Source organism: Hippocampus bargibanti, linkage group LG01 (assembly GCF_051943395.1).
Source record: "Hippocampus bargibanti isolate YZ-2025 linkage group LG01, ASM5194339v1, whole genome shotgun sequence".
Taxonomy (NCBI): Eukaryota; Metazoa; Chordata; class Actinopteri; order Syngnathiformes; family Syngnathidae; genus Hippocampus; species Hippocampus bargibanti.
The window spans coordinates 29,660,291-29,685,056 of NC_142734.1; the positions used below are offsets into that span (position 1 = coordinate 29,660,291).

The window sequence follows — 24,766 nt, forward strand, 5'->3', positions numbered from 1 at the left end:
GCGGCATCATCCTACACTTGAGAAACTCAAGTCATGTGCTCCCACCCACAACTTCCGTCAGCCCGACATAGAACAATAATGATTTCATTCAAACAGTACTGCTGTTTTCTTTCTTGATTCATATATAAACTGAAACTACTTACTGCTGAAGGGGATTTTAAAAACTTGCCAAGCGTTTAATTGTTAATTTATGTGGTTTTTTTTCGGTGGCCCTGACACGAAGAAGGAAGCAGGAAAGAATCAAGTTCCTCGGATGTCTGAGTGGGCCTGGTAACATGACTTTTGACCTCATGGAATGGGATACAGCTCAGTTATCATGAAGGAGGACTGGCTAGGGATTGATGGGTCCCTTTGATCACCAACTTTAAAGGCAAAGTTATAATTTTCAGATGGATGAATAACATCCGGTATGGAGCACAGACATTCTTCACCACGACAGATTATTCACCTATCCGTTTTATGTAGCACTAAATCACTTTGTGGTAAATGGTGAACTGGAGTCTGTTCCGGACGATTTTTGGCAAGAGGTGCGCTGATGCACTTTTCGGACATTTCTTCATTGTCGGCAGAACACTAAAAGCACATGTACACAAGGAATAGAATCACAAAGGAGCTGCTGTTGACCGCACTTCACGCGCACACACACACACACACACACACACACACACACACACACGCACACACACACACACGCGCGCACACACACACACACACGCGCACACAATTTGCGGGACACAGGCCCCGTTTCTCACCGTACATACAGTTCATACTTGCAATTTGAGGTTGAAATCTATTTTAAGGGAGGGGGTGAATATTTGAAAAATTGACATGTGACTTGATTATTGAGTGTACTGCGGTCTAGTCTTTATTCGTAACAACCTTCATTATCTGAGTTGTCAGTTGCAGTACCTTTTTTTGTCACAAGAGAGTCATATCTCTTTTGCAGGAGTCTGAGACTTTTTGGGTCCAGCAGAGAATCCACTTTAATAATCCAAATAAACATAAGTGCCCAAAAATATGAACATAAACAAACAAACAAAAAAAAAACTAATAAGTAAATAAATAAATGGACGAATTGGTAAACAAATTATTTAGATTCAATTATGTTAATCTAATCTAAAGAAATAACTAGACTAATAAACAAATGTATAAATGAATACATAACTAACCAAATAAATAAATATATAAAAACAAAAATAAACATACAATTCATCTGGATTAAAATATAACAAACAAAGTCATGAGCATTTTTGGCCACGGCATTCATTAAGGAGGAGACTGTGTTGAGTGGTTGCACCTTTTCGGCAGCACGAATATGCCAGCACTGTTTTTGATTTGTGACGAATGTTGGTGCCATTTGACTATCATCGCTGGACAGCTCTGGGGCAATTTTGCTTTTTTTTTTGCGCCTGTAATGGTCAGCATTTTCACAGCCCCGTGAAAGGTTGGTGCTGTTGGGCAGTCTGCAGCTGGATGGATGCATGGCTTGAGGAGCCCAAAATAAGAAAGGAGCGTCAGCGCAGAGCACCGATGCGTATGTGGAACTGTCGCGGCTTGGAATTGAAGCGGATTTACGTGGGACAGGCGATGTGAGACTATCCTTTCGTCAATGGATGCTACAGCTTCGTGTTTGCTTTCATCATTTAGTTTGTAGCAGACGTGCACGTTTCACCATGTCCCTGATCCACTGGTGAAAAAGACACTATAATCCTCTCCACTTTCATCTAGAACTACTTCGTACAACAGAGGGTGGAGAAAGTGTGAAAGATTGAATGAATGTGTCTTTGTGTTTTCATATTATTTTTATTTAGTTTTTTTTTTGTTCTTTTGACTTCAAAATGGCGCCGCGAGAGTGGCTACCATTCCAGCAGCTTTTGTATTGTTTTTCTGCTTCATTTCCTTTCCTCTTACTTCCATAACTTTGCTGCTGTGAAATATAAAGTTCTCCAGTGCGAGACTAATAAAGTCTAATCCTATCCAATCCAACCCAATCACCGTCTGATTTCTCCCAAAAATAAGGAAATAAATAAATAATATAAATACATAAATAAAACGTTTTTTTAAACAGGATGCTAGATTTATGTGATGTTAAATCGGTCATATTCTTCAATTCTCTCTTCAATTGCTGCTGTGGACTGCAAATTTCCCCATTGCGGGACGAATAAAGGTATTCTGATTCTGATTCTGATTCTGATATAAGGATATTTAGAGGCCTGTATATAGGTAGGACTATATTGGTTGAATTTATTTTCTTCATGGACACACCTGTCAAATGTATCATATATTTAGGACACACTTATTAAAAATAAATACATAAATAGATGATATGACATAATTTATTGGTCATTATTTTGGCAGACTGTCAAGCTATGACATTTGAACTCCTGGAACAATTCTCCAGATTAACGACTATAATAATACTGACTTGACAAATTTCATTTGGATGTGTGTGCGTGTGTGCGTGCGTGCGTGAGTTTGTGTGCGGGAGTCCCTCCCCGCTGCATAGTTCGCAATCCAAGGACATGACAAAGTAAATCCTTCGTTCTTCCTTCATTTTCTCCTTTGATTCTTCCAACCTTGACTCCAGTTTCTTCCTTTGCTTTACTCCCGCTCCATCATTTCCTGTTGACTCACCATGAGCAAGAACTATTATTGGACGATTAATTCAGCAGAAAATTCATCACACACCATCACTTGTCACAGCATGTCTCTGGGAAAAAAGAAACATACTTTGTAGATTATGAAAGACAAGTCAAAAGATTTTTTTTCCTGAAACTTTGCCGTATAGCACTGAGGTCAACGGATTTAACCACGCCAGACAATAAAGCTCCACTGCTCCGGGCTGTTTGAAGATGTGTCAAAAGTGATTTAAGAGGGAGGAAGCGATGCCATGGCGAACTTAAAACCCACGTAAAAGCGTGGGCGATATTTGCCCCCGTATGCGAGGGAGGGCGGCTAGGGGGGTGCGGTTGGCGTGGGCTCTCTTGACAGTTGACTCATTCAAAAAACAGCTTGTGACTCACAGCGCACGCTCCTGGAGGAAATCGGCGCGATTTGTGTGTTTTGTTATGAAGACTAAATGACTCCTGTAAGGATAAGGCGACGGCGGTTTGACCTTTACCTCTGTCTTGACGTGCATGTTGGTAATACGTACTGCATATGTATTGGATTTAACCGAAGGAGAGTTTAGTGCAATCTGACATACGCATCAGGTCAAAGTTTGCGGTGATTCAGTCATGACATCATTACACTACACACCCTTCTCACCACTACAGACCCGTGGAGCCTGTTATGAAAAGGATATTTGAACGGTATCCTCTCGGTTGTATATATTTATATAATTCTATACTCAATTGCCTCGATCAAATGTATGGTTCATAAAAGGCTGTGTTTCCAAAGTTAGAAAAATAAATGGTATCTCCAAAACAAACACAAGGCACTCATGGCACTAACATGGCATTGAGTAACATTAATAAACAAAACGAATATGGCGACCTAGGTGAATCAACATATGGACACTGCAATTAATTCTTTCCTATTAGAATTCTCCAATTTCGATTTGGATTGGATTGGATTAAATTTTGATAGCCTCGCAGTGGTGAATTTGACATTTTACAGCAGCAAATTTATGGAAGGGGAAAAGAGGGGAAGGCGGAAAACAAAATACAGAAGTCTGGAAAGCCAGACACTCTCGGGGCGCAATCCTACAATCCTAAATACTTTCTGCACCTTCTAAATTGAATACGTGCACGTTTCACCATGTCCCTGATCCACTGGTGAAAAAGACACTATAATCCTCTCCACTTTCATCTAGAACTACTTCGTACAACAGAGGGTGGAGAAAGTGTGAAAGATTGAATGAATGTGTCTTTGTGTTTTCATATTATTTTTATTTAGTTTTTTTTTTTGTTCTTTTGACTTCAAAATGGCACCGCGAGAGTGGCTACCATTCCAGCAGCTTTTGTATTGTTTTTCTGCTTCATTTCCTTTCCTCTTACTTCCATAACTTTGCTGCTGTGAAATATAAAGTTCTCCAGTGCGAGACTAATAAAGTCTAATCCTATCCAATCCAACCCAATCACCGTCTGATTTCTCAAAAAAATAAGGAAATAAATAAATAATATAAATACATAAATAAAACGTTTTTTAAACAGGATGCTAGATTTATGTGATGTTAAATCGGTCATATTCTTCAATTCTCTCTTCAATTGCTGCTGTGGACTGCAAATTTCCCCATTGCGGGACGAATAAAGGTATTCTGATTCTGATTCTGATATAAGGATATTTAGAGGCCTGTATATAGGTAGGACTATATTGGTTGAATTTATTTTCTTCATGGACACACCTGTCAAATGTATCATATATTAAGGACACACTTATTAAAAATAAATACATAAATAGATGATATGACATAATTTATTGGTCATTATTTTGGCAGACTGTCAAGCTATGACATTTGAACCCCTGGAACAATTCTCCAGATTAACGACTATAATAATACTGACTTGACAAATTTCATTTGGATGTGTGTGCGCGTGTGCGTGCGTGCGTGAGTTTGTGTGCGGGAGTCCCTCCCCGCTGCATAGTTCGCAATCCAAGGACATGACAAAGTAAATCCTTCGTTCTTCCTACATTTTCTCCTTTGATTCTTCCAACCTTGACTCCAGTTTCTTCCTTTGCTTTACTCCCGCTCCATCATTTCCTGTTGACTCACCATGAGCAAGAACTATTATTGGACGATTAATTCAGCAGAAAATTCATCACACACCATCACTTGTCACAGCATGTCTCTGGGAAAAAAGAAACATACTTTGTAGATTATGAAAGACAAGTCAAAAGATTTTTTTTCCTGAAACTTTGCCGTATAGCACTGAGGTCAACGGATTTAACCACGCCAGACAATAAAGCTCCACTGCTCCGGGCTGTTTGAAGATGTGTCAAAAGTGATTTAAGAGGGAGGAAGCGATGCCATGGCGAACTTAAAACCCACGTAAAAGCGTGGGCGATATTTGCCCCCGTATGCGAGGGAGGGCGGCTAGGGGGGTGCGGTTGGCGTGGGCTCTCTTGACAGTTGACTCATTCAAAAAACAGCTTGTGACTCACAGCGCACGCTCCTGGAGGAAATCGGCACGATTTGTGTGTTTTGTTATGAAGACTAAATGACTCCTGTAAGGATAAGGCGACGGCGGTTTGACCTTTACCTCTGTCTTGACGTGCATGTTGGTAATACGTACTGAATATGTATTGGATTTAACCGAAGGAGAGTTTAGTGCAGTCTGACATACGCATCAGGTCAAAGTTTGCGGTGATTCAGTCATGACATCATTACACTACACACCCTTCTCACCACTACAGACCCGTGGAGCCTGTTATGAAAAGGATATTTGAACGGTATCCTCTCGGTTGTATATATTTATATAATTCTATAATCAATTGCCTCGTTCAAATGTATGGTTCATAAAAGGCTGTGTTTCCAAAGTTAGAAAAATAAATGGTATCTCCAAAACAAACACAAGGCACTCATGGCACTAACATGGCATTGAGTAACATTAATAAACAAAACGAATATGGCGACCGAGGTGAATCAACATATGGACACTGCAATTAATTCTTTCCTATTAGAATTCTCCAATTTCGATTTGGATTGGATTGGATTAAATTTTGATAGCCTCGCAGTGGTGAATTTGACATTTTACAGCAGCAAATTTATGGAAGGGGAAAGGAGGGGAAGGCGGAAAACAAAATACAAAAGTCTGGAAAGGCAGACACTCTCGGGGCGCCATCTTGAAGTCAAAACAACAAAAAACTAAATAAAAAATAATGTGACGTAACACAAAAGACAGGCAGTCATTCAATCCTAAATACTTTCTGCACCTTCTAAATTGAATGAAGCAGTTCTAGATTAGATGAAAGAGAGGACATTTGATAAGGCATTTTGGGTATTTTGGCTGATAAAGATAATTGTGTTTCTTTATCGACTGGATTCAGAGTTTGGTTTTTGGTTTGCTCAACGATTTTTGTCTGTTGTGATTGGTAAAAAAAACAAAAAAAAAAAACAGCGAGGCAAAGTGTAGCATTACCCAATCAGCTCTTAGCGTTATACGAATGTCCCGCCCTCTCGAGTTCGTCCTGTGGAATAATCCGAGATTGTTATTGTAGACTGGAGAACACCTTCGAGTGATTCACAATCAATTTGTCTCTTGCCAGGTAATTGACAGGCCTCTTTGTAAGAAAAGTGTAGCACGAGGTAGGAAGGTTGGTTAATTGGTTATTAGGTGGTTAGAGAATGAACAAGAAAGACATACTATAGATAGATAGACAGACAGAAAGAACGCAAGAAGCACAAAAGAAACAAATACTTTTATTACTGCGCAGTAAATCCAAGAAAGTGACCAATGACGTCATCCCCCCGTGCTCTGTATCACAGTGCCTCGCGCTATGTAATAAACACGGAAGTAAGCGCACAGCTCGCCCGGAACGTCACGACAGGCGCAGCTCCAGAGTTTGGACATGACGACCGCGGTCATGATCGACTTTCACTTTCCGTCGACGTACGACGTGAGCTAACAAGAACACAATCCGCCATTGCGACGCAAAAGTTAACAAGTAACTTGAAATGTTTTTATTTTGTGTTTGTTTTTTTATTGAAGCCGACCCCCGTTAATTTCACGTTAGCCTGACGTCACTACAATGACTCGGCGGACGTGTTCTCAGTGGACAGTTGGACGTGATGCTACGTGAGCTAGCAACCTCAGCTAACCTGCAGGGGGAGACAAAGCAGCATTCTCAGGTTTTACACATCTCAATTCTCGATTTTTTTAAAAATTAAACCAAACTTTAAATATACATTATATGTTAGATAGCTAGTTAGATAGCTAGATAAAGAGCTACATAAATAACCAGATAGATATAGGAGAGTTAGAATTGAGAACTAATTGTACAAATCTATGATTCTACTCTATATTCCAAGTAAATTGGGAGATTATGGTGTTGGTATATCGTAAAGAATCAATATAGTCGATCTATGATAGGAATATGATGACAAATCTGAATGTAAATTTCTCCACTGCGAGACTAATAAAGGCAAATCCAAATCCAAGCACGCAAACTGAAATATATTGATTGGGCAGTTTGCAAAGTGTGTGTAAACAGTTGCCAGACAAAACATAGAATTAACACCCCTGGAGTCCAAAATATTTTTCAAGCATTCTCTCTGTGAATCATTCATGAACTCCTGGAAGGACTATTCCAGGATTCAATATTGTGTTGTTGTCACCAGGACCATGTTGTTCCCTGCATGACTTAATGGATTTTGAGAAAAAGAAAAAAATCATGAGCCAGGTTGGTTGAGTCGAAGATTTATGGACTTCTGGGCCAGGAACTGTCAGACATTTAGAGCTTTGTGGGCAGTGGTGTTGTAGTGTTTTGCCTGCTGCAACTCTCACCTCTTCTTGGACACTGAAGAGCCCGCAGGATCATTTGAAAGTGGTCAAATTCCTCTCTGGTGTGAATGTGAGTGTGAATTTTGATTTAAACCTTACTCCCCCTCCCAACCGAAGATTCACTCAAACTCGCTCATTACCCTAATGAAGATAAGAGGTATACAAAATTGCCGAACGGCTCCAATTTGTATATATAGTTAGTCCAGGGGTGTCAAACTCATTTGAGATGGTAGGCCACATATGGCCTCCATAGATGTCAAGTGGGCCGGACCATTAAAATGATACCATACATGCAATAAATAACCAAATTACCTATATATTAGCTAGCTTTCTATCAATTTGAGTTACTTCCGGGTTGAATGAACGCTAGCGCGTGTGGCTGCCGCTGCTCACACCACAGAAAAATTTATCCTGTGACTGTAAAGTGACTTTGAGAGTTTTGAAAGGCTCTTATAAATCAAACTTATTATTATTATTATTATTATTATTCTACGTTGATCGAAACCACTTTAAGTACCACTCTGCCCTCTTGTGGACAATCCTTGAATTGAACCTCATTAAAAATATCAATTCCATGTCGTTTTTGCATTTTTTTTCCACTTTTAAATGATCCTGCGGGCCTGATCAAACCTCCTTGGGGGCCGGCTCCGGCCCGCGGGCCGTATGTTGACACCCCTGCGTTAGTCACACTAAAATAATCACATGTAAATGTGCTATTAATGTAATCATATATTCTCATTTTTTTGTAATCACTTTAATCTTATCAACTGCTATGTTCTCTCTTAGACTGGAGGCGTACTCTCATGAAACATGAAACGGTCTGCCCGAGGTCGGTCACAGGAGGAAAATCGTAAGTGACATCACGCACAGTTGGTGGTTGTTATCGCTGAGAAACAAGCTGCCAGATAAAAAAAAAAAAACTCCACTGTGACCTAGACCAACAACATAAAATCATGAGGGTTTCAAGTCTCCCTCCATGCTCATAAAATAGACTTGACTTTTACATATTGGAAACATATTTCGTGGCCTGAAAATACAAAACTATGACGTACATTATTGTAACTTGTACCTGTAGTGAAGGACATTTTTTACCCTCTCTCACATGAAACGGAATATAAACGTTTATTGTGTAAATTGCGTTCTTCTTTCTCAATCGCAGCTGAAAATGACCTGCACAAATTGAAGCTGCAATTCCGTCAAGCTGTAAAGGACAAGCAAGCATACGATGACAAAATTCAAAGCCTCCTTTTGAAAGACAGGCAAGTGGGTTACTTTTTTTTAATCAGTCCTTGATTGTTTTTCATGAACATGCCCCACCAAAACATAAATAACCATTGCTCTTAAAGTGCATGTCTATTTGCTTTTCTCCTTGTCTGAGTAGCAGAGAGATCCAGAGGCTCCAATCTGAACATGATGAACTCTTACACATCCTCTCCATCGCTCAGAGTAGTTCGAACCAAAAGAAAGAAGTCAGCGCCGTGCAAGATCTCGATAGCCTTTTGTCCAGCGAAGAAAGGATAGAGGAGGAGCTACTCGCAAACAAAACCAAACTGGTGTCTTTTAAAAAGCAGGTGAGAACGGTTGTGCTAAAAATAATTCCGTTTCACGCTATACAGTGTCACACCAACACACCATTTGCTTGCTTCTCAGATTTTGGAATGGGAGAGGAAGTTGGTCGCGCAGAGAGGGGGGACCGCACCACATAACACAAAATGTGAAGACAATTCCATAAAAGACATCTTGACAAAAGAGGACAAACTGTACAAGGTTCGTGCTTCATTCCTCGCGTCGCTCATTCAAAGGTGCAAAAAGTCCTGATTTTTTTCTTTTAAAAGGGTCACATATGCTTCAATGAGCTGATGATTCGGAACGGGCAATTAAAGAAAGAACTGGACCTTCTGGAGATGGAAAAGAACGAGTTCCTGCAAATACAGCTTCAACTGAAAAAGGTCTGCCCAGTGAATGCTCCTGTTGAAATGTTACTTAGAAATACATTTTCCAGCTCACCTCCTTTGCTCGAGGTTGCAACAGCACGAACGTGCGTTTGATTTCGCCCATGTTGTCTTCTGCAGGAGTTGCAAGCCATCCGCAAGGAAATTTCCGACTTGAGCGCGATGTGTACGAAAGCTAACAATGCCAGGTGAATGCTCTTTTAAATCTCAGTACATTTGTTTTGCATTGAGCCATTTTTAACCACTTGAGCCATTATATGAGCCGACGTAAGTTGCCCTGCATTTTTTTCCTCATTGTAAATGAAGGAACTATTTTTGACTCGAGATAAATATGATCATGATGATAGTTTATGTACTATGTGTGTCCACACATGTTTCCTCCCATAAATGTGTCCTTTGAGCCACTCCCAACTGAGCTTGGGTGAGGGGTGAGATACATCATGGACTCGTTACCAGTCTACACCAATTTGCATGTAGACAAGGAAACATTCACAATTTAACCATTTAGACCATTTTAGAGTCTTCACCTGACCTAAAATCAGTGTTTGGTGAATGTGGGGCAAGCAAGGAGTCCTTAGAGTAGTGATGGTAAAACGAAGCTTCATGAAGCACTTGTGATATTTTTTTACTCCTTCAGATGGTGGTCTTGGTTTAAATACAAAGGTTGCTGCAATTGAACTGTATTATAATGTCACTGCATTTTTAAACCACAAAGGCCATCTCGAGCGTCAAACACCACCACAGGTGTTTCATGAAGCTTCACTTGCCCATCAATCCCTTGGAGAAAAGAGGGCCACCTGCATCAAGTTGGCATGCTCTCTGTTTTTATTTATTATTTATTAGAATGAAACATTATTTACAGCGAACGACATCGACATAGAGGGTTGCAATATGGAGCAAGACGACAGGAGTAAAACTCTAAAAGATATTAAAAACAAGCAGCAAACAAACACATTGTCGTTTTTCAAGAAACAACGGAGGGTAGTGACAATTTGTTTAAGCAAACTGCTGTTAATGTTTTGAATTTAGTGGTTAATGGGAGCTATTTCCGAGCTGTTGCAGCACATTGGAAATCTTAAAAGCAAAGAAATTGGTTAAAGTACTCGCTAGTAAGAAGTATTGTGCTAGGTCTGTTCTGTTTTTTTCTGTAACACCGTAGAATGTCAAAATAGCATGGGATTGATTGTGTTGTAACTAAAGAAAATAGAAAAGGTTTCTTTATTTTAATAAATTATTTGACTTGATTTAAAATTGTTTTTATATTAGAAAAATAGATTTTAATCAAATAGTTTTTTTTTTGCAATTTAGAAATATCATGCTCTGTTGTATGTATTTTGGTTTGTTTCAATTACTTTTGTATACTTTGGCAATCTAGCTAAATCGGGCCCCTCAATTTTAGAATTTGGCCCCGTTTTCAGACGTATGGGAGCCAACTGGCCCACTTTTAAAATTTCTCAGACGCATCCCTGTATGTACACATCTATCCGGAAATCTTAACTGAATCGTTACCCCGTACAAACAAAACAGGCAAAATTTCAGAAAGACAGCATGGAGGTATCCCCATCTTGCCATATAAGGTGATGGTAGTGACTGAAAAAAACGTAAAAGGGCTCCACCGGTCTTCAAAAAATTGGACATTAGAGGTTCATTTTTCACATGAAGAAAATGTGACATGGCGCCCTCCAATGGATCCATGTACGAACATCAGTTAATTTTTTTGTCCTTTGACTATAAGTGTTGAACCGTTCACTCACTGACTGTACTGTGGCGACATTTAGCGTTGCAATCCAGATCAAGCAAAAGAAGCTGAAGGAGCAAAAGGCTCAGTTCGAAGCTCAGTACACTCAAACGACAACCAACCTGGAGCATGAAATCGCCACACACTGCAACCTTGAGGCAATGGTCAATGTCAAGAATGCCGGCGACGAAGGCTGCGACCGCGAGAAAGGTGAACTTTTACTCTACTAGAAGGATGGAAGGAGCGATAGTTTAGAAATGTCACATAAACATGCACTTGTTTGTCTAACGCAGACATGCGTAGCTACGGTCTACAAAGCGCGCTGTCTTGCCTTTTTAACATATCCCATCTCCGAAACATGTGATTCAAATGATCAGCCTGATTTGGTGGAGGGAGACATCTGAAACATGCAGGACAGGGGCCCTCAAGGACCAGATTTGGACACACTTGAATAGTTCTCGCATTTTTTTCAAATTGTCCTTCATTAATATTTTCCCCAAAAATATATACAGTATACAGTGATACCTCGGTTTTTGACCATAATCCTTTTCAGAAACCTGTTCGAAAACCGATTTGTTCAAAAACCGAAACAGCACTTTCCATTAAAATCAATGTAAAAAATCTTAATCTGTTCAAAGTCTAGAAAAAAACTTTTTAACTATTTCATCGCATAAACCGGATAAAAACTTCTATAAAAACAAACTATTATTTTCACAAATTTTTAACATCAACATTAACATCTATACATAAAAATCTCTATCTTTCTGCCACGGGCGTGTTGGCACCTATCCCAGCTGTCTTTGGGCAAACACAGAGCACACTAACTTTTCAAACCATCCTCTGCTTGCTTTAAAATCATACTATTCAGAAGATCTTAACGAAATATGTCAACATTTTCGCAAAAATAAAACAACAATATTAACGCGTCGGTCACAAAGAGACAATGAGGAAGACGTGACATCTAAGGAAGTGATGTATAAGGAAGCAGAGGGTAGTCGAGTGATGCATTCAGATGCACTTAGTTTGGTTGAGAACCAAATTTCGGTTGTATACCGGGTCTTAAAAAATATGACATTTTTGGTTGAAAACTGAATGGGATGAGAACCGAGACGTTCGAAAACTGAGGTTTGACTGTATATATATAAATATAAAAGTCTAAGGCTGAATACTTAATATTGTTCACAGAGGATCTTCTAGAGCACCTCCAGAAATTGGCCCATCTGGAAGATACCATCAGGAAAATCCTGATTGAGACGGGCGAGAATGACCTTGACACACTGGTGGAAAACTTCATAAGAAGTAAGGTCAAAATTCAACAATGGTTAACAATCACAGGAGTGAAAAGTCATTTGTGGTTTTTCTTTTTCATCAGTGGAGGAGGAGAACTATTCATTACTGAGCTTCATCAACTATCAGCACTGGCACGTGGAGGGCCTGAAACAGCAGATCGCTGAGGTTTAAGTTCCACTCGTATTCAAAACGGGGTCATTGGAAAAATCCAGTTGGGTCGTCATTGGACTTAACATGGCGTTCGTTTTTGTCCCCACTTGAAGCTTCACAAGGAGAGTGAGCTCTTTGTTACTCAGCAAAAAGAGCATGGTCAGGACCGCCAAGCTCTACAGGCGGCCATTACCACCAAGGAAGAAAGTACAGAGGAGCAGCTGAGTGGCTACGAAAAGCGAATAGACTTCCTGGAAAATATCGTAAACAGCCTTAAAAAAGGTATAGCGGAACAGTTGAAAATTCGATGGTGTGTTGTAAAATTATTTGATTAAAAGTCCACCTCACGCGTTACCCTTGTGGGCATATGTCGCACAGAAAATGGAGGGAGAGATAACTGAAGAACTGTATATGCAACAAAATTCTACTTTCCCACCTGTGTCTTTGTATCAAATACATGATCCATCAGTTAATTATGCCCGTGTTGTTATTTTCCAGGCGTCCAAATGTTACTTGACATTTGCTGTGAAAGTACGGACATGTCCAGCACGTTGAGCTCTTCCGACAGAGCCTTGGATGAGCACATGATGACCTGCTTGAAGCTGGTGGAGGAAAAAGTCAACAATCTCCTAAATCTGCAGTCCATCATTCTCTTCCAGGAGAGCTTAACACAGTGTGTATGTGCACTTGTCATTCGCAATCTTTCCGCTGTTCACTCATTGTCGCTTTAAGCTAGTCAATGCTCAATATTACTGTTTAGGTTATTGTTTTTTTTTCCCCCATCAGGACCTCACTAACGATGGCTTTGGTTCCATAGCGGATCAATTTCGAGGGAAGGGGAACACGCCTGCCGCTGCAACCCCGCCACCCGAGTAGGTCTTATTCATGACTTCATTAAATCAATACTAGACGTGACATACAAGGACCATGTCAAAATAATTGCGATGCAACGAAGAAGTCTTCAGGAAGGCTACGCACACTGACCAATACTTACTTTTTGACTCTAACCACCCTTTACAACATAAACTAGGAGTTATCAGAACCCTCCAGCATAGGGCTAAACTAATACCAACTAGCACTGAAGGTAGAGAAAAGGAGTCAAAACATATCAGGAGAGCACTCACTAACTGTGGGTACCCTCAGTGGTCATTCAACAAATGTCAGAAAGAAAGAATAGCTAACGAAACCAATAATTCTCAAGATTCAAAAAGGAGAGGAGTAGCAGTACCGTACATTGCAGGAGTTTCTGAAAAATTACAAAGAGTCCTTTGGCAACATAAAATTCCTACTTATTTCAAACCGATAAACACGTTAAGGCAAAAATTAGTGCATCCAAAAGATAGGCTACCAAATGAAAAACAAAGTAATGTAGTTTATTCCATACATTGTAAGAATGAAAATTGTAAAGAGCAGTACATTGGGGAGACTCAACAAATTCTCAAAAAAAGACTTTATCAACATCGCAGGGATAACACTAGTGGGCCTCAATCGGCAGTACATTTGCACCTAAAAGCTAGCAACCACTCATTTGACGACAATGAGGTTAAAATCTTAGCGAAAGAACATAGATGGTTTGAAAGGGGCGTAAAAGAAGCGATTCTTATAAAACAACAAAATCCTTCGTTAAATCGGTCTGGTGGGGTGAGGTTCAATTTGGATCGTTCATACAATAGCCTGCTCAGGCAAAACAGGTTAGGCAACTTTCGCAATGCTGATGAGGGTCGTTATGCTGATGAGGTGATACCGGGGGCAGTGGGGGTAATAGGCCAATCGTTAGTCAGGAATGTAGGAACAATCAGTGGGGCCACAGGGAGGGGTCCCCCGCCCCTCCCAACCTGAGAGTAGGGACCTATCATAGCTGTGTCCGGCGCCACCATGTCTGGACATTAGGGATATATAAATGGGGCCGATACGACCAGTCAGACTTTAGTTCGCTGACGAAGCCTCTTGGATACCAAACTTAAACCGGATCACATCTGCCAATTATTAGAAATCTGCCTTAATACTACGTATTTTCAATTTCGGGAAAAATTTTATAAACAAATTCATGGTTGTGCTATGGGCTCACCAGTTTCACCCATAGTGGCTAATCTTTACATGGAAGAGATGGAGAAACAGGCCCTCACATCCTTCCCAGGGACAAAACCTAGACACTGGTTTAGATATGTGGACGATACTTTTGTCATAGTTAAGAAACAAGAAATTCAATCCTTCACAGATCACCTCAACTCTGTAGACTTCAACATTAAATTTACTCGTGAGGACATTCAAGAGAACCAACTAGCCTTCTTGGATTGTAAAGTAATTATAAAAGAGGACAGAGCGCTAAAAACAGAAGTCTTCAGGAAGGCTACGCACACTGACCAATACTTACTTTTTGACTCTAACCACCCTTTACAACATAAACTAGGAGTTATCAGAACCCTCCAGCATAGGGCTAAACTAATACCAACTAGCACTGAAGGTAGAGAAAAGGAGTCAAAACATATCAGGAGAGCACTCACTAACTGTGGGTACCCTCAGTGGTCATTCAACAAATGTCAGAAAGAAAGAATAGCTAACGAAACCAATAATTCTCAAGATTCAAAAAGGAGAGGAGTAGCAGTACCGTACATTGCAGGAGTTTCTGAAAAATTACAAAGAGTCCTTTGGCAACATAAAATTCCTACTTATTTCAAACCGATAAACACGTTAAGGCAAAAATTAGTGCATCCAAAAGATAGGCTACCAAATGAAAAACAAAGTAATGTAGTTTATTCCATACATTGTAAGAATGAAAATTGTAAAGAGCAGTACATTGGGGAGACTCAACAAATTCTCAAAAAAAGACTTTATCAACATCGCAGGGATAACACTAGTGGGCCTCAATCGGCAGTACATTTGCACCTAAAAGCTAGCAACCACTCATTTGACGACAATGAGGTTAAAATCTTAGCGAAAGAACATAGATGGTTTGAAAGGGGCGTAAAAGAAGCGATTCTTATAAAACAACAAAATCCTTCGTTAAATCGGTCTGGTGGGGTGAGGTTCAATTTGGATCGTTCATACAATAGCCTGCTCAGGCAAAACAGGTTAGGCAACTTTCGCAATGCTGATGAGGGTCGTTATGCTGATGAGGTGATACCGGGGGCAGTGGGGGTAATAGGCCAATCGTTAGTCAGGAATGTAGGAACAATCAGTGGGGCCACAGGGAGGGGTCCCCCGCCCCTCCCAACCTGAGAGTAGGGACCTATCATAGCTGTGTCCGGCGCCACCATGTCTGGACATTAGGGATATATAAATGGGGCCGATACGACCAGTCAGACTTTAGTTCGCTGACGAAGCCTCTTGGATAGGAGGTGAAACGTCCGAAACCTTCACTTTTGTACAGATGACGGCTGAAGAAACCTTCTCATCGATGGACCACTCCTGTACGACTGAGAGCTTACACAGACGGATGCAACGATAGTAACATTTCTAGAGCAAAACTCAACAAATTACAATTTAAAATGTGCCTCAAATTCCAGAATTCAAACCACTGACCCAAAAAAATGTATATAAATGGAATTGATTGTGACGTTCAATATGGCGTTGTGTGATGTGTATATGTACAAATATATTTCACAAAGTAGATGGTTGTTGGGTTAAATCTCGTTCTTCCTGGTTCACTTCTTCATTTGTGTAGTCTAAATATTAAATCAGCAGGAAGCAAAGTGATATTACAAAAAAGAATACTTGTTCATCAGGCAGCTAGATAATGTTCTTGAGGGGAGAGCAAAGCCAAAAAAGAGAGAAAGACAAGAGCGGTTGGCAGAGCGTGTCCCGATCAGATATAGACAACAGGAGTGATGTCACTTTGGATAGGGCCTATCATCTGCTAGATACAATCATGAATATTTATTATTAGACTGAAACATGATAGCTTAAAGGACAACCGACGTCACTTTTTTCTTTCTTAACTGACATCAGGAAAACGTTTTATAGCATCTAAAATACCCAAAACACTCAGTATGATATTTTTAGTCAAATGTAAAACACCAATAAAAATGACTTAAAGTGTCCAAAATCTGCAAAAAAATTGAGCTGCGAATTGGGCATTTTCAGAAACTCCCGCCCCCTGTTTGTGACGTCACGCCAAGACGTCTTGCATTGCCAGTGAATCAAAACAATGGCTTCAGATTCAGAGAATATGCTTTCTTTTTACACATCCAGTTATGAATATGATTCAAATAGTTCTGAAGAGGAAAGCATACATGTTTGCAATCGATTAAAGAATTTATTTGTGCCATTTTGAGGGGGGGGGGGGAATCTCTCACCCAAAAAAAAGAGGCACAAAATGGCGACCTCGTATGGCCACCTCCATTTCCACAGGCTGATAAATTCCTTATATTGTATATTTTGGAAGGAAGCTGCACTTGTTACACTTGCCTTTTCCTATCATGTACTTTTCACTACTCTGCTACTATTGCCTAAAATGCGGATCAAATATATGCTCATTTATCATTCTCATAAAAAGATTAAACCAAGGTACATGATGTGATCTGCAGTGAGGACAAACCGCGGAAAAGCAGTCGTTCGGCAAGCAAGGGAGCAAATGACAGAATGGCTTCCCTCAGCAGCCCATGAGTGGGTGAGTACGTTTCGACAATCATTGACTGGAAAGCGGATGTTTCTTTGCAATGGCGTTACATTAGGGGCCTCCCTAAAATCTGGATGTTTGTCTTCAGAGTCAGAGAGAAACAAGACACGATGACCAGGGCTCTGTTTTGTGCATCGAATATGCACTCACGATGAGCTGCTCGGCATTCGCCAGTCATACTCAGATGATGGCCAATCACGAGGCTGGTCCCGATGCGCAGATGTTTCCATGGGGACAACTGCAGCTTTCACGCACATGTTCACTTTCACTTTGGATTTGATGCGGTCTTTTACACAGGTGGGGTTGCACAGATTAACCTTCTCCTGGCCGTGGGCCCTCCCCCAGGTTGAAGCATAAATCCTCAAAATGTGGACTGCGAAAAAGACTCTGGAACTTTGAAATGAAACCGTCAATCTGCTATCAAAGCATTTTTATTGGGTCGTGAGCGCTTGCAGTCTTAACTTCGAGGAGAGCGGAAGGCAATGGAACAGTCGATGGTGATGAATATGTTGACCTCAATTAATCCTTTTTAATTCAAATGTAGATACAGTGAGACCTCAATTTGCGAACTTTATTGGTTCCCAGACAGAGTGTGTATGGCGAAAAGTGTGTATCTCGAAAAAAAAATTCCATAGGAAACCATTAAAATGGGAATAATCCATTCCCGGGTTTCCATAAAATATGCTTTTCAACTAAATAAGCCTTAAAACTACACACAACATACCTTATTCTATGTATAATAAATGTGCTATTGTATTGTAATGAAAGAAATACACTGAATTGTATCATAAAGTCACTTTATTTACATTTGTGATGGTCATTTATGGCTTGATGGAATGGCGTTGGAGGTCGAAGGTCAAAGGGAATTGCTGTTTGGAAAGAGAGGCTCATTGACGACTGTACTTAAAGAAATAAACTGCTGTAAAATAAAGTTTTATTTACCTTTTTGATGGTCGTTGATGGCTTATGGAAGGAGAGTCACCTTCCATAAGGACTGTTGGTAACTTAACCTCTGGTGCTGTTCGGTCGTGTGCTTCCGCCGAAGATCACTCCGCCAGCAGTGGTGGGTGTGTATTATGAACATAGTGCTTATTATAAGGTTTAATTTTCATAAATTTGACGTTTGTAAGACGAAAAGTTTGTAAGTTAAGGTGTTTGGAAGTTGAGGTCTCACTGTATGTATTTACACAGCAGACGCAAGATGCAAGACGTGAGAGTTCAAGAAAAACAGCAAAAGGATCATTTTCAGTTTTTTTTTAAATTTATTGTTCATTGTGAATAATTGGAATATTTGTCTAAATGAAATGCAAAAGCATCATGAACACGGGTACTATGGATGTGGTCATTCATCACAGAATAAGATGAAATAATTCACTCCAAAATATGACAAGTGTACCCCACCGCAAACATGATTCTTGGGTATTTCTAAAGTCAAATAATTTCTACAACCTTCGCAAATCATTCCGAGTAGTCAAAGTGAACCACCCTTCTTTCTCGTCGGGATCGCTCCGCTTCAAACACCAGCAAGTGGCTCCGCAGTGTGTCCTCTGGACCAGAGGCGATGAGGGATGGGTCATTGTTCTGTTAGCACAAAAACAAAAGCTCTGTTTTTGCATCTTTCAACAAGGCAATCGGTTCTGCCATGATAATAATATAATAATACATTTCATTTATAAGCGCCTTTCAAAACTCTCAAGGTCACTTCAGTCACAGTCACAGGATACATACATACATACATACATACATACATACATACATACATACATACATACATACATACATACATACATAACAATCGATTAATTCGTGGAATAATAAACTGATCAATTATTCATCGATTAGTTGGTTGAATAATTATTTGGTTTATTAATTTAAAAAAAATCAAGATTACATAACTTTGAAGAATCAAAAGAGGCTCACAGTCACAGCAGAAATAAACGAGTCCATCAAGTAGTAATCAGCTCGTCGATGTCCAGACAGGTTAAAGTTCTCAGGGCAATCCACGCTCACCATATAATTGGTGGCTTTTTGGGTGAGAAAGTCAAACACCCGGATCTCGTCGTTTTTAAATGACAACTCGCCCTGAAAAGTATCATTGGGTTGTTCATTTGGAGGATGAATACATTCATTACAAATGAACGAATATGTGACACACGACTCATTTTATTGTAATGGGCGATTAATGGTGACTCAGTCTTTTCCGGTTTTGAAAGTGATGACGGTCTAGGTGAAAGACATTCAACATTTTGTGGAGGCCAGATGTGAGTCCCACTTTGTACCTTGCTGCCGTAGATGGTTGTTTTTCGTTTGCAGATATCTTCGGTGAAAGCCATCATCGAAAAGGCTGCGGTCAGGCCACCTTCAAACTCCATGTTCACAACCTGCAAGAGAAACGACAACAAAAATGGCAATAATCAGTGGGGTAAGAAGAAATATTTTTGATTTTGAGCGGGTATCCATTACCAGAAACTTCATCGTAGAAACTACGTACTAAGACTTCATCTACGTTTTACTCCTGGTGCTTTCTACTATCTTTGTGACTTTTTTATTTCCTGTATAGGATAGTTGTCCATGTTAAGCGCTTTGGTACAGCTTCAACTGTTGTTAAAGCGCTATATAAATCAATATGTATTGTATTGTATTTTATATTGCCATTTAAAATTTGAGATCTTTGAACCTGGTTACTGCAGACGTCATTGTCACATTCGTAGACACATCTGCCATATGGTCCGTTCCTCAGGGCCTCAGATATAGTCTCGATATCTGGCAAATTGTCGGGACATAAATCGGACATCGACCGGCCAATGCAACCCTAAGGTGGTGGTGGGGGGGGACATAAATAAATAAACATACAACACAATACAATACAATACAATACAATACAAATAAAGCAAGATCAGGCCATCAAAATCTACCACATTCGTTACAGTGATCACCTGTTTGACCCTGTCCAGGTAGATTTTGCATGCAGAGTAAGCACAGGTGTCCTCGACAGAACAGTCCAGGCAACGATCACCGGCCCCTGCTGGCTGATGCGACATGTCTCAGGTCCAGAAATATTTTCAAATATTATCCAAAAATTCATTGAGTTGAAGCTCCCCTCAAAATAAAAAAGAACATAAGACAATACCGGTACCTTGTTCTCTGGACTGAAGTGGCTGACAAAACCAAACGACGTCACTTTCATACACCTGCAAGAACAAACCGCAATGTCACACCTTCCTTTTTGGATTGAAAACAAAATCTCTCCCCTCCATAACATTATGAGCGATATTATACTGCTTGGTGTGAATGAGTTGAGGCTTTGTCATAGAACCAGGTGTCGTCGGTTTAGGAATAAAAAAAGAAGTAAACCTAATCTGACCAAGAATTCTGAACACGGAGGTGCCAAGTATGGAGCCTTGTAGCACTTTTTGGTTGGAAAGTTTTACCTGCGTGATCCGGCCCATTGATAGATCAGATCAATGTCGTGGCACGATTTAGCCAGAAGAGAGAACGAGCTCTCTGCTTCATTCCTCCAGTTTCCCCGAACGTAGGAATGTGCAAAATGAAAAAAGCCAACCTGAAAAAAAGAGATTAATCGCATGTGCGTGTACGAAAATATATCTTTGCATATTTTGGCTAAGTGTCACTTGATTCCTACTTACTGGCTCCAAGTGCTGGATGTGGATCACATCACCGATGACACCGTTGTCAATCAACTCCTGGGAAAAAAAAACACAATTTGATTGCCATTTTAAAAATACATTAAAGGTATTTTAGGAGGAAAATGTCAATAGGAATATGAAGAAATGAATTCAAACTATACTGAAAGTGATTTTTGTTCTTAGCTTTTGCCTGTTTAATGATAATTGATATGATGTATTCTCCAATTATGTCAAAACACCATCAAGCTATCCAGTCGGTCATAAAAGTAATTATTTACCCTGAGAAGGACCTGAGCCATTTTAGCTCCATTTAGTCCCACCCAAGTTGCCAAACTGTTTGACCAGCGGCGGACCGTCAAGGCCTGCAAAGCCTTCTCTGCTGGCCTAAAAATATCTGAATCACGGACTGATTGTAATTAATTTTTGTCCATGAATTCTTATTAAATAATTCCAAATTGCCTTTCAGCTTCCATTCATTACATTCCCCCTGTTGCACTGCTTCCATATGTGTGTTTTCATATTGAAGCATTTATAATAATAATAATAATAATAATAATAATAATAATAATAATAATAATAATAATAATAATAATAATAATAATACATTCCATTCATAAGCGCCTTTGAAAACTCTCAAGGACACTTTACAGTCAGGATATTTTTTTGTGGGTAAGCAGCGGCAGCCACACGCACCAGCGTTCACTCAACCCGGTCAATCACATTTCAGCCATCAAATGTTACCAAGGTCAGAAATCTACCTGCATTTAAGACTCTAACCAATCAGATTTCGAGTTAGCAACCCAAAAGGGGTTGCTGGTTAATGTTAGAGTTTTTGCAAACTATGATTCGCTACTCACTAGCCAATCATAGTCTGCGAAAACAGCTCTGATCATAAACCGTGAGTCACTAACGGCTAGTAATAAGAGCATACTGGCCAGAGCTAGCACACCGTATCGGTAGCGAGCTGCATCAGCTAATATATTGTGTTGATTTAATAGTAGTTTTAATAATAATAATAATAATAATAATAATAATAATAATAATAATAATAATAATAATACATTTCGGATTGGATTGGATGTACCTTTATTCGTTTCGCATGAGACATTTACATTTGACAGCAGCAAAGTTATGAAAGGAAGAGGAAAGGAAAGAAAGACGTCGTAAACAAAATACAAGCCACAATGGCTGAAGGAGAAGAAGAAATGGATTTGATGGCAGATAGACTGTAAAAGCCATTTTAAAGGCGGACTTTTCAAGAAAAAATGGACATCATGAAGAAGGTTCGGTCAGTTATTTCCTGGCTAATGGTACCCTCTAGTGGGCTTGCAGGTCATCACAACCACCCTTTTTTCAGTCTGGATTGATTCAGATGAATCACTACTGAAGGCCTAGAGATGAAATCCATGGCCCGCCACTGTTTGACAGTTTATTAGGATCTACTTTCAAGGCGACAAGACACAGATACATTTAAGAAAGCTTTTAAGAGAGGGAAATTGCAAAAATCGAATCACCTTTATCTTACAGATATAAGGATCGTATCGTAGAACATGACCCACGCATAGCATCACGCCGCTCTTCAGGCACGCCGCCACAATCTCGATGCAGTCTTCGGCCGTCGTCTAAACTCAGAAAGAGGTGTGGAGGAATACGTTTTCATTTCGGCAAAATGCAACGGGATGAGAGTACAGTGATCCTACGCTACTTTGCGGTTCACTTATTGCAGTTTTAGTGCATCGAGGATTGTTTATCAAGGGAAAAAAAGCATCCTAGTCCCCATTAACCGCAAAAAACGAGGGATTACTGTAGTCGCGATTGCGCAATAGGGGCAGGTGTTGTTATTTATCATCTGAACAAACATTGTTATTGGAAGAGTGATTCAAATCTAAACAAATCCGACTTGTATTGAGTTTTGTCATGCACTGCAAAAACATACCATTCAACATCTCTTTGTCATACACGTGACTGTCATGATCTGGTTGGAGACCAACTGGTGGCGCTGTCGGCCCTGCCTGCACCTGCACAGGTGCTGGTCGTCCCGATCAGTGACACTCAAAAGGACTCCCGGCATGACCATTTGCTGTTGGGTCATTGTTGTATGCAATTGTATGCATTGTATGCTATGCATGTGTTTATTTAATTAACCTTGGCGGACTTTTACTCTTGATTTTCTTTTGATACTTTGTATTTTTTCTGTTGAGATGATTTCGATGTTTTAGATTTTGTTCCTGCTGACATTATTTTAATACAATTTGTCAAACACAATCTCCTGCTCCCTCGTGCCTGCTTTTTGGGATCCCCAACCGCCATCACCAACTTGCAAACCGTGACAGTGACATGTTATTTTTCCCCAACCATATTGTCACTCACGGCCATTGGTTTCTCCAGAAGAACATGGTAGCCCTTCTTCGCAAACGCCACTGTAGGCTCCTGACACACACACACACACACACAAACACACGCACACAGAAAAAGACAACAAGGTTGTGGGAAGACAAGTCAATATGGATGATATTAGTCTTAAATATTGACCTTATGAAGGACGTCTGGAGTACAAATTAAAACGGCATCGGCACACTTCTCTCTTTCAGCTAAAATGCGCCAGTCTAGGAAAGGCGAGATTAAAAATGGAACGAGGCACATCGCTGTCAGAATTTTAAGGTGTTGCATACTCACCTTCGTACAGGTTCTCTTCTGCAATGTCGTACAATTGTTGGAATTTGGTGCGGGCAAACTTCCTGGGATCAGCGACTCCAACAACCTGGAATAATGTCATAATACTGCACAGAACTGCAGCTTTTAACATTTATTGCAGGCTCCAGTACCCGCTCTTGTTGATCTCGGATGTCATGAAATTGGAGGCAATAAACAGATTCACAATTGATTTATTTTTCTTGCCCCTTTGGCAGATGAAGACTCCAAAGAATCACGTGAGTATTTGGGGAAAATCACTCACCAGTGATGAGACATTGGGATTAGACAATGTGTAGCAACGTGATGTAAGACTCCTGGAATGTTGCAGTTATCAGAAATTAACTATTGATATTGAGATTCATTGGATTTTTACCGATGTCAAATATATTTAGACTTTTTTTGGTGCTTGGAAATCGTGAATGTGATTTTATTTCTTCATAGAGATGAATATAAAGAACAAATCAGAAAATAACAGCATTGTTGTCACTGGACAGAGAGAGTAGTTATCAAATTCGCACCTCTATATTAAAAAAATAAATATAATAAAATAATCAGGTTTGTCAATTGGCCTACCTTCACACGGTCAGGGTGGATGATGGAATAGCGGGAGTAGATCTCTCCTCGACAACCTGCACCCACCACGATGACCCTGACAAGTGGACTCATAATGACGTCGACAACCTTTCGTACTCGTCTGTGCTCGTCAAGTCGGATTTTTTTCCCTCAAGTCTCGGTGTCCCTTTGGAGTTTTGCGTTGTGTTCCTGAATAACCACACAATCAGTCAATCTGTAACTTGTCTCGGATAGTCAGTCACAAGCCCCGCCTTGTCGCGTTTTATGAATCCTTAGAATTGTGAGGTTTGCTTGGGATGTTGGTAATTGTTACAATATTTATAAATCATTCCATTTAAAATTGTCCTGTCATTAAATTTTTACTTTTTTACATGTTGATTAAGATCTTGTTTTATACTTAAACTAAATGCTTGGTCACGACAAATGAACGGTACATAATAAATATACACCATAAATACACATTTATAAATATATTTGCTATTTTTAGTTTGAACACACTACACAATAAATTGTTTTGGGAATATCAACTAACCGTTAGTAAAGTCAAATAAACGATTACCGTTGATTTACCGAAGGAATAGCGCTCGGGACGACACTCGCTGTTAAGAAAACCCCAGACGACGAAATGGCGCACTCGGGTATTTTCGGCTCACTTCGTCACA

General features: G+C 39.9%; 2 protein-coding genes across 8 annotated transcripts; one reads left to right on the forward strand and one right to left on the reverse strand.

Moving 5' to 3' along the window:
• The first annotated feature begins 6,454 nt into the window (after nt 1-6,454).
• LOC148903827 (coiled-coil domain-containing protein 63-like) lies at nt 6,455-18,135 on the forward strand. Of its 3 annotated transcripts, XM_089009481.1 has the most exons (16): nt 6,455-6,558; nt 6,651-6,790; nt 8,229-8,292; nt 8,602-8,701; nt 8,824-9,013; nt 9,093-9,209; nt 9,278-9,391; nt 9,515-9,582; nt 11,173-11,342; nt 12,318-12,431; nt 12,505-12,587; nt 12,686-12,854; nt 13,071-13,249; nt 13,359-13,444; nt 17,099-17,181; nt 17,279-18,135. In XM_089009481.1, the coding sequence occupies exons 3-15, from the start codon at nt 8,253-8,255 to the stop codon at nt 17,175-17,177; spliced, it is 1,509 nt and encodes a 502-aa protein (XP_088865607.1). In that variant the 5' UTR covers nt 6,455-6,558; nt 6,651-6,790; nt 8,229-8,252; the 3' UTR covers nt 17,178-17,181; nt 17,279-18,135. The 3 variants fall into 3 exon arrangements, with proteins under 3 accessions (XP_088865607.1, XP_088865617.1, XP_088865625.1); XM_089009491.1 differs by having other exon boundaries at nt 6,463-6,790; XM_089009499.1 differs by lacking the exons at nt 6,455-6,558; nt 6,651-6,790 and adding an exon at nt 7,442-7,512.
• A 154-nt stretch (nt 18,136-18,289) lies between these two features.
• Nucleotides 18,290-24,751, reverse strand: LOC148903828 (uncharacterized). Of its 5 annotated transcripts, none has more exons than XM_089009521.1 (14): nt 24,675-24,751; nt 24,105-24,293; nt 23,514-23,598; nt 23,370-23,443; nt 23,208-23,267; nt 22,352-22,459; nt 20,838-20,894; nt 20,622-20,752; nt 20,327-20,381; nt 20,127-20,219; nt 19,868-20,002; nt 19,470-19,571; nt 19,111-19,272; nt 18,290-18,771 (listed from the first exon to the last, which is right to left on the reverse strand). In XM_089009521.1, the coding sequence occupies exons 2-14, from the start codon at nt 24,195-24,197 to the stop codon at nt 18,649-18,651; spliced, it is 1,278 nt and encodes a 425-aa protein (XP_088865647.1). In that variant the 5' UTR covers nt 24,198-24,293; nt 24,675-24,751; the 3' UTR covers nt 18,290-18,648. The 5 variants fall into 5 exon arrangements, with proteins under 5 accessions (XP_088865647.1, XP_088865639.1, XP_088865656.1 ...); XM_089009513.1 differs by having other exon boundaries at nt 24,664-24,751; XM_089009530.1 differs by having other exon boundaries at nt 24,637-24,708.
• Nucleotides 24,752-24,766: the final 15 nt, after the last annotated feature.

Bases quoted from the DNA above. Each gene is read 5' to 3' on its own strand.
- LOC148903828 (XM_089009521.1), bottom strand. From the start codon at position 24,197: ATGAGTCCACTTGTCAGGGTCATCGTGGTGGGTGCAGGTTGTCGAGGA. The intron at 19,572-19,867 runs GTTCAAAGATCT...TTTCTCTTGCAG, and splicing joins ATGACGTCTGCAGTAACCAG to GTTGTGAACATGGAGTTTGA. The intron at 19,273-19,469 runs GTACAAAGTGGG...GATACTTTTCAG, and splicing joins CAACCATCTACGGCAGCAAG to GGCGAGTTGTCATTTAAAAA.
- LOC148903827 (XM_089009481.1), top strand. From the start codon at position 8,253: ATGAAACGGTCTGCCCGAGGTCGGTCACAGGAGGAAAATC. The intron at 8,702-8,823 runs GCAAGTGGGTTA...TTGTCTGAGTAG, and splicing joins AGCCTCCTTTTGAAAGACAG to CAGAGAGATCCAGAGGCTCC. The intron at 11,343-12,317 runs GTGAACTTTTAC...TATTGTTCACAG, and splicing joins AGGCTGCGACCGCGAGAAAG to AGGATCTTCTAGAGCACCTC.